General features: G+C 43.6%; 2 protein-coding genes across 4 annotated transcripts in view; both read left to right on the top strand.

Annotated features, from left to right (window-relative positions):
• The window catches only part of LOC115580671 (uncharacterized), a 39,250-nt gene extending 36,565 nt beyond the window's left edge, over positions 1-2,685 (top strand). The window contains exons 10-13 of one of the 3 annotated variants that reach the window (XM_030415248.1): positions 80-480; positions 1,321-1,420; positions 1,726-1,921; positions 2,005-2,675. In XM_030415248.1, coding sequence (XP_030271108.1) covers positions 80-480; positions 1,321-1,420; positions 1,726-1,921; positions 2,005-2,141 — 834 coding nt within the window. In that variant the 3' untranslated portion in view covers positions 2,142-2,675. Of the gene's footprint in view, positions 1-79; positions 481-1,320; positions 1,421-1,725; positions 1,922-2,004 lie in introns of all 3 variants that reach the window. The other 2 variants (XM_030415247.1, XR_003983899.1) reach the window with 2 other exon arrangements.
• Positions 2,686-9,914: 7,229 nt separating this feature from the next.
• LOC115579674 (uncharacterized) lies at positions 9,915-13,378 on the top strand. Its single transcript, XM_030413254.1, has 6 exons — positions 9,915-10,057; positions 11,799-12,004; positions 12,160-12,297; positions 12,841-12,979; positions 13,071-13,243; positions 13,375-13,378. The coding sequence occupies exons 1-6, from the start codon at positions 9,935-9,937 to the stop codon at positions 13,376-13,378; spliced, it is 783 nt and encodes a 260-aa protein (XP_030269114.1). The 5' UTR covers positions 9,915-9,934.
• Positions 13,379-15,524: the final 2,146 nt, after the last annotated feature.

The following is a 15,524-nucleotide window of genomic DNA, read 5'->3' as shown; positions in this document are numbered from 1 at the left end:
GTTCATTTTCTCTCATTTTTTTCTCTACTCTTCTCAGCACTATGATGACTGACTGAGTGTATGACTTTTTATTCTGCAGGAAGATGAGGACAACCTCATTTTCACGAATGAAATCACCACCGTCGACAGAAGGACGGATGTGATCACCAGGAAACACCTGCTGGAAGTGCAGGTCTGCTGCCAGTACCCAAAACGGGGAAATGTGTCACAGAGCTTCACCGTGCACAGGCCGAACGTAACGGTCTGGGAGAAAGGCTACGGCAAGTTTACCTACGGGTTCGAGTTCTATCCTGACAGCACATTCAGAACCATGTTGGATCCAAATTCGTACCCTCTGGAGTACGAGATAGGGAGCAGGGTTTTCATGCAGATCGAGGCCACCTCTTCAATCAACAACACCGAGCTGTTTGTGGAATCCTGCACCGCTGCACCGTATGACAACCCAAACTCCAGGCCAAAATACACCATCATTGAAAATGGGTAGGTATGAGTACACCCTCTAGTGGCGACGGAGGACATAACAATTCACCTGTCATCATGAATGAGAGTGTGAGAGCTTGTTCATCATGCATGTTTGCTGCGATAGACTCCATCTATCCATCCAATTGTAGACAGTGGATGGACAGATGAACTAAGTACTAAATACTAAATAACAAACATGGCATGTGTGGAGACAAAGCAGAGGGCTTAGCTTTCTCTCTTTGTTTTGTCCTAAAGCTACCGCAATGCGGTGACGCAGCAACTGCAGCTCGTACTTCCGTGGCATTATGATTTTTAGGTGACACATTCCAGAACAAAACAACGCCTGTGTTCACATACTTGTATCTGGCCTGAGCATATGTGAAAGGCCTTCCTGCCATGTAGGTAACACGAAATGGCCGGTTGGATAGGTTTAGGAGAAGATCCTTGATGTTGAACCCCGGTCTTCTGGTGAAGGTCCTGTGTGAGACGCATACGATACAGTGTCAGGTGAAGGAGGCTCTGACTGTCTCATATTGTCACATATGGGGCATCAGTTTAAGCCCTCATATGAAAAAGGGTAGTGTCTGAGTCTGTATGAGACGCTGAAGGACATGAGAAAAAATGTATATTTGACACTCTGGTGATGAGCCCCGGCACTACTGCAATATAACTGTGATCTGATTAGGAAAATCAAAACTTATATCACTGGTCTGGATGTAAAAGTCGAAGTTTCACATTTCCTCATCATGTAGATACCTTCAATAGAAAATTATTCTGCTCTGCCTCTTTACTGGTATCCTTTGTAAGGTGTACAGAGGGAATATTTGTTAAGTTTTCTTCTTTCTTTGTTCTGATAAGGTGTAACGTGGACTCGACTCTTCAAAGTTACACCCCTGACCACCAGAGACAGTTCAAGTTCAGCATGGAGGCCTTCAAGTTCATCGGTCAGAATAACCAGGTGAGGGATGGATTATGTGGTTAGACTGGAGGGACTGACTGTAAATGTCTCTGTGATCATCTCTTAATGCCTTAATTAACAGGTCCAATTCATAATTTCCTCCTTTATATATATATTTTTGATGTGTAATTTTTATATTGCAAATCTGATGACCACAACTGAAACACCATCTTTAACAAACCCGGTGTTGACAATGTTTGACCAAAGGCATGATCTTGTATTTGGGGTCTGGCAGCTGTTTATCTTAGTTGTTTGACAAGAAGAGAAACATATGTCTGCTAAATGACAGCGTGTCCTGTATTCAGGTGTACATCAGCTGTTCAGTCATGATGTGTGAAGCAGGGAACCCCAACACCAGGTGTGCACAGGGATGCATCAACTCCACCCAGCCAGGTGGTCGTCTCATCGCAAAGAGAGAGGTTGTCACCCAGACTTCAAGGCACCTGGTTTCCCAGGGTCCCCTCCGCTTAAAGAGATCAGCAGAGGGCGCTGAAAGCCCAGGTAATGAGAACAGGGAGTGTTTTCTTAACAGCACGCCTGCTGTGTTTGAGAGTGGTTTCACATTATGCTTCTCTTTCCTCCAGTGATGAACCTGAACCTGAACCTGGTCTTCATCGCTGGATGTCTTCTTGCAGCTGTCGGCATGATCAGTGCGGTGATCATGTACAAAACCAAAGTGTCAAAGGTGAAATACCAACCTCTGCCCACATTCGAGAGTTAAACAACTGTGTGAGCAGAATATAAGATCTGTTTTTTTAAGATTGACGATATGAAGCTTTAGATGAAGGGTGTCAGGTGTCTAATTAAATGCACTTTTAAACAAATGCATGTATCTTACATACGCAAAGTTTTATGTTAAATGAAACTTAAAATGAAGGATGAACAGCTGGTGCTGCAGCTGCTGGCTATTCAGGTGTTGTGTTTACTGTCGTTGGATTCAATGTAACCTTACAACTGTTTCTACTTTTATGTATTACAGTATGATCTATCTTCATTCATGTGTGTAATCCATTCAAATATCTGAATATGCCATCTGTCAAATTCCTCCTCAGCATATCACCAGATTCACCAGATGTTTGCATAGAATTTAATGAGAATTGAGAATGCTATAGGTACCTTAGGTTATATAGGTAGAAGGGCAGGTGTAGGACCATGATGCATTTGGGTAAGGTTCTGTTTTTTACCTGAGCCGGAGAGGCATGCAGGATTCCTTTGTTCTTTGTTTGCTTGGTTTTTGGGAAATAAACCATGAACAGAAAAACAAATGAACTTTGAGTGGACATTAAACTTCTTTTGCCTGCGTACATTACATTCTTCCTTTAACATTTTTAAGGTTGATTAAAGGAGCAATCTGTAGTTTTGGGGAATAAATGTCAAAAAAAAAAAAAAAGTCTTTTTCTGACTGATTTCTTTTCTGCCCCAACAAACTTAATAAACCCTGCCACTTTTCTAACTTCAAAAAGTGTTCTAGGAACTTATTTTCCAGCTTGTTTATTCACATGAGTCATATGAGTTTGTATTATGACCTCATTAATATTGTAAATATCAGAATCCTCAGTTAGAATTTCTTCTCCAAAACTACAGAGTGCACCTTTAAAAGCCTCTTCGTTGCTGATGTCCTTTTGTCAATCAATGTGTTCCATAGCATTTTTCTATCTATTACCTTTTAACTAGTCTTTTAATAGCAGAAAGCCTTATATTTGGGAAAAACAGGCCATAAATGTTCAAGAATCTGATGAGCCAAACCACCACTACCTCCCCCTCTTGTATCCAGCTCCAGGGAACCCTCTCGTGGCCTCGACAGACTCCCCCATTACAGGTGCTTGTTGACTCAGTGATGACGATAATTGTATTGACTCTGACACAGTAACTCAAGCTAACATTCCCATACTCACTCTCTAATAACCTAAAGATGTATTCGCCCTTGACGGCAGACTTCCAGCTCAAGTTACACAATGTACCCCCTGCTGACCCTCCTCCTGTCTGGCAATCATCATGAGACTGTTCAACTGTTTGCAAACCCCTCTCCTCACTCTCCACTAGTCCTAGGTCGCCCTTGGTAAAAACTACATAAGACCCCCTGTTGACTGATCAGGTTCAAGAACAGTGAGTTGGAGTGTGTACTGCCATTGCCTTAACTCAGCTGCCATCTCCTGTAATCAGTTGACTCATGCCATTCCAGCAGCTAGTGACCTCATCTCAGTCCCCTCTAATAACCGTGACCTTTGTGTGCATTTGTTAAAGTCGTTGCACTCACACTACCACCTCAGCAACCTTACAATTGTGACATCGACCTGCTTCCTGGTGCCAGTCTTCTTTAAAGCCGCCTCTACAACCTCACACGATCCTGAACAAGATGCCATGGAGATCTGTAAATACGACTCCCTCACTGCCGGACTCATTCACCCATCCTCCTCACCTGTTGGGGCAGGATTCATTTCATGGAAAAGAAGGCTGTATCGCTCCGACCCTGCATTGATTACAGAGGACTTAATGACATCACGGTCAAGAACAAATACCCATCAACCCTCATGGCTTTTGGACCACTCCATCAAGCCACCATCTTTTTGAAACTGGATCTATGTAATACTTACCATCTGGTGCATATCCGTGAGAAGGACCAGTAGAAGATGGCCTTCAATACACCTCTTGGTCACCTTGAAAATGTGGTCATGCCCTTTGGCCTCACCAACACACCTGCTAGATGACATCCTCATCTTTTCCAAGAGCCTTGAGGAGCATGTTCATCATGTCCAGCTGGTGCTCCAGAGATGCTAGAAAACAAGTTGTACATCAAAGCGGAGAATTGACACTTCCACTTGACATCTGTGGATTTCCTGGGATTCTACATTGAGTGGGGACAGATGAGGAAAGATCCTTCCAGGGTGCAGGCGGTGATCAACTGGAGAGCCGTAAGCAACTACAACGCTTTCTGGGATTCGCCAATTTCTATCGACAGTTCAAACGTGATTACAGCCGTGTGGCTACACCTCTCACCCAGCTCACCTCAACCAAGCTTCCATTTCTATGGACACATGAAGCTGAGGAGGTGTTTGTCCTTTCCTAATTGGATCCAAGTCTCCAGTTCGTGGTGGAGGTGGATGTCTCAGACACAGGGGTTGGAGCGGTGTTATCACAGCGATCCCCGGCAGACCAGAATCTTCATCCCTGCGCTCTCTTTTCTCGTCGACCCCAGCCAAGAGAAATTTTGATGTGGGTAATCGGGAGCTGTTAGCCATCATCCTCACCCTCCGGGAATGGACACCATTTCGGGAAGGAGAAGCTCATCCTTTCCTCGTTTGGACCAATCACGAGAACCTCCCCCATCTTCACTAGGTCAAGTGGCTGAACTCTCACCAGGCCCATTAGTCTTTGTTCCCGGGTCGTTTTCACTTTACCCTCACCTACGACCCCGGCTCAAGGAACACCAAGCCCGACTCCCTCTCTCGTCGGTTCTCCATCTCCAATAACGAGATTGCTGATGAACTCATCCTACCCCCACCAGTGTATGGTGGCTGCAGCCAGGTGGGTTGTGAAGTGATCCATCCTGACGACTCAGCACTCTCAACCTCCACCAAGTGACCTTACACTGAGTTGTATGTTTGCCCCGGACTCTACCAGGTCCCAAGTGCTCCAGTGGGGGCACTCATCTAAATTAGTATGTCACCCGGGTTTTCAAATGACCTTATCCCTCAACTTTAAGCATTTTTGGTGGCCCTCAGTATACGCTGACACCAAGGAGTCTGTTTCTGTCTACTCCATCTGTGCCCATGGCAAAGCCTCCCATCGTGGCCACGCAGATCTGCTAGGACCGCTGCCGGTGCCCCACCGACACTGGTCCCACATTGTCGTTGACATTGTCACAGGTCTGCCACCCTCTGAAAGTAACACAGCTATACTGACTATTATGGACAGATTCTCCAAAGTTGTAAAATGTTTCCCTGCCTAAACTCCTGTCTGCTTTAGAGACCGCTAACCTGCTAGTCCTCCATGTTTTCATGCTCCATGGGGTCCCTATGGACAGGTGGTCGCAGTTTATTTCCAAGGTCTGGAGAGCTTTTTGCCAGGCGATCGATGCATCATTCTGTCTCTCAATCACTCACAGTCCAATGGGCAGACTGAGCGGGCGAACCAGGACTTGAAATCGGCATCGCCAGACATCCCGTCTCCAGGTCCACTCATATTCCATGGGTGGAATACGCACACAACTCCCTGGTCAGTTCTGCTACAGGTATGTCGGCATCAGGGCTGGGTATCACCAGGTACCTCGCGATACGATAATATCACAATATTTTGCACAGGATAACGATAATATCACGATACAGCGATTCTGCGATAATCGATATATCGCAAAAAATTTCATCCACGATACATCACGATATCTGTGTCACTGAAGAAATTCAGAATTTATTGACTGCACTGAATCCATTTCACAGGAATTACAAAACATTGTCATTCAATTTCACATGAATGACAGCCAAGTAAACAAAGAGTATATTGCACAATGTCTCTTCTTAACACACATACTGACTACAACTATCATTAAATATTTATATGTGTGGGTTTCAGAGGTACTTAAACCATTTTTTTAATTTTATTTGGTTGTATACCTATGTTTAAATAAAGATAAAGCTGTCCTCCGAAGAGGGCTGGTGGTGGTGGGCCAAAACATTTTTTTTTTTTTTATTTCATTTTTTTACATTTTTAAATATCGATATTTGGCACCAGTGTATCGATAACGTACCTCAAGACGAAATATCGCGATATATCGTAGTATCGATATTTTGGCACAGCCCTAGTCGGCATTCATGGCAGCTACTGGCTTCAAGCTTCCCTCGTGTCCAAGTAGTAAGCTAATGTGGTGGTTCCATCTGTCCAGGACCAACTGCAGGGGTGTTGCCAGTTTTGGCAGACTACCCGTTCTGCCCTCCTCCATTCAGCTATGCAGGCCCAAACCTGGTGGATAAACCCTGCAAACCAGCCCCTACCTTCACCCCGCGTCAGAAAGTGTGGCTTTCTTCTAAGTATCTTTCCCTCCAATCGGACTATTATAAATTGGCACCCAGGTATATTTGAGGTATTTCAGTGAGTCAAAATGATCAAGCCTGCGGTGGCCTGACTCAAACTCCCTCCAGCACTCAAGGTGCACCCATCCGTTCATGTGTGATTGCTTAAACCTGTTTCTTCCAGCCCATTGAACCCTCCGGCTGAACCCCCTGCACTCCCCTGCTCCGTTCCCTGTGTGTTTGTCTGTGGGCGTAGCAGCGGTGTTTGCAGCAGTGGAAAGGCGCACCTGTTTCTCATCAGCTTGTCATCCTCAGGCTGTTGCAAAAATACATTTTTTTACACCCTGACTTCATGCCTCCAATCTCTGCAGTTGAGTCTAGAGAAAAACCCCGCCGTAACATATGACCAAACAGCTAATCTAGTATTCTGATGTCAAGCTTCTTAAGAACAATCATTGTGTCATCAATATTTCACTTTGCAGAGGGAAAGGAAAGACAAATTAAGCCAGAACCAAATACATTTTCGTTGAAAACTGAAAACAATAAAATTATCAAAGTCTAGTTGGCAATTCATTTTTCTTTTGACTACGAGGAACTTTCAGTTTTTGTTGATACTAGTTGGTACTTGGAGACACTGAAAGGACCCAAGAGGGCAAGGAATCTAACCATAAGACACAACAAGACACAGAACTATGACAACAACAATCAAAACATGATATAAAATGCACTGAACCATGACAATATGTCCGATAAAGAAGTGATTCATATGTGTAGATTGCTACAAATTGTTCTATAGAGCCCCTTTAAAAGACACTGAAATCTGCCACACAATAAGAAAAGAACTGAAATAAGCATTGCTGCCTATATTAGACTGGACTAGAATTGAACTCAGCAGAGTTTATACTGCCAACTGTCCCCTTCAATTCAATCAAGCCTAATCCAATATCAGATCAATTATATTCAAATCTTCTAGAATTTTAATTTGGATCCACATGATTATTCATTACTTCCACAGAAATTAAGAAAAGTGTTAAAAAATGCACAAAATGTTAAAGAAACTGAGAAGAATAGTTCCTGGATCCGTCCCTTCACCCAGATCTGCACCTGAAAAATTAATTGGGTCTATTCTGGACCATGACCCATCCTCCATCCAAGTTTAGGGAAAATACCTTCAGTAAGTTTTGTGTAATCCTGCTGACAAACCAACAAACAAACATGCACGAAAATATAACCTCCGACAAATGCAATTAGAAAAATTAAAAGTTACTAATAGGACAAACTGGTCTGATGAATGTGTTTGTTTTTCTTGTATTTTCTTGGCATCAGATATAACTTCTGAGAAAGTTACTACATTTGACACTCATGAGTATGTGTTTGTTTTCAGCTCAGTGGCCCTGCCATCACTGGAAAAAGGTGGCCAAATTATACAAAACAACCCGCCTCGTGGGACAAGTTCAAATCCACATTCCTGGATGGCAGCAATTGCCACTCCGGTCGTGTGGGCTCATATGTGACTTGCAAATTTGAATAAGCTGAAACAGAAATACCACAGATGTTATTAGCTTGAACTTTGCAGGGTTTTTAACCCTGCACCTTTATGGAATGAACTCAATCTCATCAATCATCCCTGAGACACCTGAGCAAAACAGCTGAAAAATTAACTAGGTCAGAAAAAAAAAGAACGACCTCAAAACTAGTTTGGCATCTCGTTCTGCACTTCCTTATCTCTCACTTCTACCGTCTTCTTTCAATGCAATGTTCTGCTGTGAAACTTTGGCTTCCTGACAGTCATGTTGATTCCACTTGACACGCATCACATACCCAAACACTGACACAGTCCAACCCCTTCCCCACTCCATTAGCAACACTTTTCCGTGATGGCAGGGACCCTGACAGCAGGAAGAACTGCTCAGGAAGGCCCCGAAGAACTTCTGTTCAGAAACATTCATGTTCACTTCATTTCTTGTGTGTTTCATCTGTCTTTTGTATGTTAAGCACAGGCTTAGTACCTGACATTTTCCATTTAAAACAGCAACCACCAGACTGCATCCCTGTGCATTATGAATTCAAAACACAATCGCAGGTCCGTCAAGATGTCGGTTGGTTCTGAACTTGAACTGTTTGTCTTGTCTTGGACCAAATTTCAGTAGCTTTCATTGGCTCGTTTTCCTGACGCAAATGAATGATGCGGAAAAATGTAAGGTATCGCTATGAACATGCTAAAGTTTGTCATGCTTAAGTCTCTGACTTCAGTTAGTTTGTAGGATTGTTATTAATGCTACATTTGAAGTATTAATATGTTGTCAGTTGAAATGCACAGATCTCAGTAGTGAATAAAACCTGCTGGATGCATGAATGTGAAGACCTGAAAACCTTATGTAAGTAAAAAGTGTCCAATATGAGAATAATAACACTTTTTTTATTCATTTGGGTTTGTGCAAGAGATGATGGTAAAATATGATCCTGGACACACTTGTTGTTGTGGGAACTAGAGCTTTATAATCAAACATTTAAGACATTTAATGATGTGTTTTATGTGAAAGAAAAATGTAAATATCTTCAGGGTGTTGAAACCACACTGATAAACTGATTTTTTTTTTTTTAAAGGAGTCATCACTCGGAAATCGCAATTTCTCTCGTTAAATCATGCATATTGGTGTTGGACCTCTGTTGAAACTTGCCTGAAAAGCTGGAGTTTGAAAGTGGCTTATTTTTTTTGCTTTGGCTCTTTTTCCGAATAGGAATAGTGCACAGTAGTGCGCGTTCCTAAAGCAGGAGATTTTGACTCTGCTCCTGTGGTGACGTTACCACAGGAGGCTACTTGCATATTAAGCATCGGCTCACAGCCGTCCTCAGCCAGAGTGAGCACGCAGAATCTGCTTATTTCTCTGTCATTTTCACGCCATACATCGTCACCGCCAGCATTAAAACTCAGGTCTTACATGTAAAACACGAGTGTGAAAAGTAGGACGGAAAAAAAAAGATTTTACCTGACAGTCACTTATGAAAAAGTGTCAGAACAAGCTCTATGTTTGATTTTTTTGATTTTTTTTTTTTCTAATAAGTTTTAAGAATTGATCCAAAGCGATCCAAGAGGGACTGGATATGTAAAAAACCAGGTGATGACTCCTTTAAAGAACTCAGACTTTGAGACAACGGAACCAGACGTGCAAAATCGCTAACTGGTTTCTGGGTTTTAGGACTCATTCCTGCATCACTGTATTCACATCCTAACCCTCAAACAGGTCAGAGCAGAGAAACAGCAGAAAAGAAACAGAAAGCTAAATGCCTCAGATTTCTCATTTATGGGACGGAATTTCCCAGCTTAGGATCAATAAAGTATATCTATCTAACTGAGACATGATGAATGAAACAGGTTTTGCAGCTGGGCTAACATAGTGCACATACTGTACCTTTCAACTTGCATGACTGCTTGTCAGTTTCTCCAGCAGGTATATAAAAACCCTGCATGTGACAAATCTGGAGACAGAGGAGAGTCTGCAGCATCATGGCCTCCACACTGGTGATCCTGCTTCTGCCGCTCCTGGTCTCGCTGGCCTCGGCATCACATCACTATGGTTCAGCCTCGACCTTCACCTACAAAGGGAAAAACCCTGATGGCTCCCACAGGGTGAGTGATTCAACTTTCAATGAGACATATCATGAAATACAGACAAGGTGGGAATTTAATTTATCACTTTATTATTATTGTTATTGCTGTTGTTATTCTGCAGAAGAGAATTAAGACCACCTGTGATAAATGGGAGAAAAAAAAAATTTCTGCAGAACTCTTGGGACAAATAAAATTAGAGTAAGAAGAACTCAAGAACTCAAATTTATTTTTTTAAATGTCCTTGAGGCTTTTTCACACCATAGAAAAGGATTTTGGCTACAGAAAAAAAGAGTTACTTTTATCTGCAGATTTCTGAGCCTAAAGTCAGAATTCAGACTTTCTCTCAGAAGGAAAATCAGAATTAGGATGAATATCTTCCACTCTGAAACAATAAAAATCCCACTGATACAGATCTTGTTTGCATACCAAAGCAACCCAAAATATTCTTTCACTTTTCAAGGAAGTTTTGACAGCCAATGTCTCTCGGTTTTGGCGCAACATGTAAAGCAACTGTGCGTAAACAATTCTTGACATCTGAGAGTAAGAGCTGATGACAAGACAACTAAAAAATTATATGGATTGTCCTCTGAGGGCTTAATTATTATCAATTATACTCTTGTGTTCAGTTTTTCACTCCAAATAGCTTTGTTGATTTCCCACATTCAAGACACAATAGTTACGTCAACGTAGGACAGTAAATTATATTATTTTGTAAAACATTCTTTGATTAAAAAATGCTTGTAAAACACTTTGTTAAAAGGAACGTCCTCTCACCTCAAATTCTTTTTTTTTAAAGAAAATAATAAGGATGTTCCTTAAGGATGATCTGAACATGAGATAACATCAGCCATTATTCCCTTCAGCATGTTCATGTTCAGTACTCAAAGCTGTTGTTTTTTTTCACACTTTTACTATTTATGCACATTTACTGATTTATGATCCTCTATCTGCAACATAGGCTGTTTTCATCTTTCTCTCTTATGTTGCACCTTTTATTCTTTACCAGAATCGTTATTGTAAGTCTTGTTTTTTCATTTTTTTCCCCAGGTGAGAATTTCCATCTTTCAGACAAATAGAAAGAAAACATTTTTTAAAAAGTAGATTTATTTTTATTGGATTTCTGCTCCTGAAATGTTTGCGAATGAAAGCAGATAGACGGCAGATGTAAACACCACACATCAAATCATGTAATGTAAAATATAATTGTCTTAATGTAACAAATCACAACTGGATAAGTTTCAAGACGATGAATATCAGTATTTTGTTTTTTGTTTTTGTTTTTTGCTTAATTATGTCCACATTCAAACAATGACTTCATCAACATATTGCAATATTATTGATTTTCTAATTTGAAAAACATCTGCTCTGAAATGATCAAAACAAGTTCACAGCCTTCAGGTAATTGAAAATTTGAAGTCAGCCCCACAGTCCACAGTGCTGATGGCCCTGCTCATCTGATTTGACCCCCACAGACTTCCACATCTTCCCTAAGATGAAGAAGCAGCTCACTGGTCACCATTTTGACACTGATGATGACGCTGACACTTTTAACAATGATGAATAAATGTTCTAGGTTTTCTGAAATTGACTCCTTCTACCTCAGGCAGTGAACTTGTCACCTCTGGTGAACCCCCTTGTTAACACAGATCACATTACATTTACGAAATATGAAGAAATTAATTTTTTTAAACAGTTCTGTAGCTTCAGCAGAGGAACCATCTCCAACTGCACAGTTGCTTAATCTCATCTTTTTCCACAGATTGACGTTCGCAGCCGGGAAACCTTCACTGGATGTCATTTCGTACTCAACTGGAATTGTTACAGCGGCAACTGTGGCAGTAGAACCAGTTATCGGAGAGGCACACTCGACAGCAACCCCAGTGCTGTAGGATATAACAGGCGATGGTGCGAAACTGAGACGGTCGCAACAAGAAGAGTCACAAGTGACAAACCTTTTGATTTGAGGTGAGTTTTTTGTTTCATTAAATCAGATTAATATTGTTGTTGCTGTTCTTTATTTATTAAGTGAAGTTTGTGAAGCTTCCTCTTAGTCATCAAACCTGCTTTTAGTCACCCAGTTGCACACAATTAATCAAGAGTATTATTTCAACATAAACCAGGGCATCCAGCTGCTGTTGGGTCTCAAACCGAAACCATGTAAGCAGTTGGTCTCCACTGACTTCTGTGGATTTGGGAATAAGATCTGATACTGGAAAACCAAACAGATCACCAGACATTGCCATTCTACCTTCCCTCCGGTAAGTTCCCTGCAGTGAGCATGAAACAGATTAGCTAAACTCTAATCACTAGTCTCTAGTCTAGTCTAATTTTGTTAAAGAACCTGTGGGAGATACATTTTTACAGGGAATGTTTCCTACAGACCAAAAGATCTTCCAGCAGAACAATTTACAATATGTTACAATCACATAAAAATGACTGTCTTTAATTGATTGAACATTTGATTGTTGATTTGAGTGTTTGGTGAAACGCCTGATCGGACTACACACTTTTTGTCTGTGGATGCTCACATACAAAATGTAGAACAACAATCTGTGGCTCATAGCGGCTCAAAAATCCTTCAGATGACATGTTTTGTGTCATTTGGCAAAATGTGCACGCAAGATTAAGACAAGTTTACCTTTTTCCAGTTGTGTATTCATCCAAGTTCCACTTTAACAAATTCCTGGTTTTACTGCAGTTCTGTGTGTGTTTTATTCTTGCGGTGTCACTGTACCTAACTGTCAAACATGGCCGACGAACTTTGCAGAAACCGTTTCTAACTGTTAATGTTTCTATTCAAGAGTGCCCCAAAACTGTCCACAGACATACAAACTGCCGTCGTTTGATCCTGATGGTGACAACGTTCGATGCAGATATGGAAGTATCAGATCTGTGGAGTGCAGCTCGTGCACCTCACCTTCCGGCTTCGACTTAGATCAGGTTAGTCAACAAATCCATAAACAAGGTATGAGGAAACAAATTGATGAATTGATTGATGCCTAACTTAACTAGTAATTGTTCACATCCACAGGGCTCTTGCACATTAAACTACCGCTCCGCCCCTGCCGACAGCAAAGCTTTTGCATTTGAGATGGTTGTGGAGGACTTCCCGAAAACGAACATCAGTCTGACCTACGATGACGGATCCCGGTCCTACAGGACGCCACTGCCTGTAAGGGCAAAGAGACAAGCAACAGCCACAATGTACCCTGGTGCCATTACTCCTCTCAGTAAACTACCTTTGCATTTCTCTTTCCTGGGTAAGTCAGGTTTAACTTGTCATAATTTCCTGACTACATTATTAGTGAGCAAATCTTCATTCTTTGATATTCTAGATAAAGACTTTTACATTGAATGGAAATGTTAATGCATGTTGCATAGTGTTATGGGCTGCAGCTACCGAATATTTTTAGAATCAAGTGTTCTACCGATTAATAAAAATAATTTTGCATTATTAAGGCCTATATGGTGTGGTGGTAACCTAACACCGGGAGTAACGGTGTGTGTTTGTGTGTGTGTTCGGGAGTAACGGTGTGTGTTTGTGTGTGTGTTTGTGTGTGTGTGTGTGTGTGTGTGTGGAGTTATTTGGTATGGGCTATGACTCTCTTGCAATTTAACACAAATTAGTTTTCACATTTTAGCATGATCCGTCGTTCTCCTGGGGGACTTCAACACCCACGTGGGCGACGACAGTGTTACCTGGAGGGGTGTGATTGGGAGGAACGGCCTCCCCGATCTGAACCCGAGTGGTGTTTTGTTACTGGACTTCTGTGCTAGTCACGGTTTGTCCATAACGAACACCATGTTCAAGCATAAGGGTGTCCATATGTGCACGTGGCACCAGGACACCCTAGGCTGGAGATCAATGATCGACTTTGTGGTCATGTCATCTGACCTCCGGCCGTATGTCTTGGACACTCGGGTGAAGAGAGGGGCTGAGCTGTCAACTGATCACCACCTGGTGGTGAGTTGGATCCGCTGGCGGGGGAGGAAGCCGGACAGACCTGGCAGACCCAAACGTATCGTGAGGGTCTGCTGGGAACGTCTGGCAGAACCCTCTGCCAGGGAGATCTTTAACTCCCACCTCCGGGAGAGCTTTGACCAGATCCAGAGGGAGGCTGGGGACATTGAATCCGAATGGACCATGTTCTCCACTTCCATTGTTGACGCGGCTGTCCGGAGCTGTGGCCGTAAGGTCTCCGGTGCCTGTCGCGGAGGCAATCCCCGAACCCGGTGGTGGACCCCGGAAGTAAGGGTTGCTGTCAAGCTGAAGAAGTAGTCCTACCGAGCCCGACTGGCCCGGGGGACTCCTGAGGCAGCTGACAGGTACCGGCAGGCCAAGCGTGCGGCAGCACGGGCAGTCTCGGAAGCAAAAACTTGGGTCTGGGAAGAGTTCGGGGAGGCCATGGAGGAGGACTACCGGTCGGCCTCGAAGAAATTCTGGCAAACCATCCGGCGCCTCAGGAGGGGGAAGCAGTCCTCCACCAACACTGTTTACAGTGGGGGTGGGGAGCTGTTGACCTCGACTGGGGACATCGTCGGGCGGTGGAAGGAATACTTCGAGGATCTCCTCAATCCCACTGACACGCCTTCCATAGAGGAAGCAGAGGCTGGGGACTCAGAGGTTGACCCATCCATCACCCAAGCCGAAGTCACTGAGGTAGTCCGGAAGCTCCTCAGTGGCAAAGCACCGGGGGTGGATGAGATCCGCCCTGAGTACCTCAAGTCTCTGGATGTTGTGGGGCTGTCTTGGCTGACACGTCTCTGCAGCATCGCGTGGCAGTCGGGGACAGTGCCTCTGGACTGGCAAACCGGGGTGGTGGTCCCCCTATTTAAAAAGGGGGACCGGAGGGTGTGTTCCAACTATCGGGGGATCACACTCCTCAGCCTCCCTGGGAAAGTCTATTCAAGGGTACTGGAGAGGAGAATTCGGCCGATAGTCGAACCTCGGATTCAGGAGGAACAATGCGGTTTTCGTCCTGGCCGTGGAACACTGGACCAGCTTTATACCCTCCGCAGGGTGCTCGAGGGTTCATGGGAGTTTGCCCAACCAGTCCACATGTGTTTTGTGGACTTGGAGAAGGCATTCGACCGTGTCCCTCGTGGCATTCTGTGGGAGGTGCTCCGGGAGTACAGGGTCGGAGGCCCTCTGTTAAGGGCTGTACGGTCCCTGTACGACCGGAGCAGGAGCTTGGTTCGCATTGCCGGCAGTAAGTCAGACCTGTTCCCAGTGCATATTGGACTCCGGCAGGGCTGCCCTTTGTCACCGGTTCTGTTCATTATTTTTATGGACAGAATTTCTAGGCGCAACCACGGGCCGGAGGGGATCTGGTTCGGGAGCCACTGGATCTCATTCTCTGCTTTTCGCGGTTGATGTGGTCTTGTTGGCTCCTTCGAGCCAGGACCTCCAGCATGTCCTGGGGCGGTTTGCAGCCGAGTGTGAAGCGGCTGGGATGAGAATCAGCACCTCCAAATCTGAGGCCAT

The sequence above is a fragment of the Sparus aurata genome, chromosome 4 (genome assembly GCF_900880675.1).
Source record: "Sparus aurata chromosome 4, fSpaAur1.1, whole genome shotgun sequence".
Taxonomy (NCBI): Eukaryota; Metazoa; Chordata; class Actinopteri; order Spariformes; family Sparidae; genus Sparus; species Sparus aurata.
This window is presented reverse-complemented; position numbering and strand designations above follow the sequence as displayed.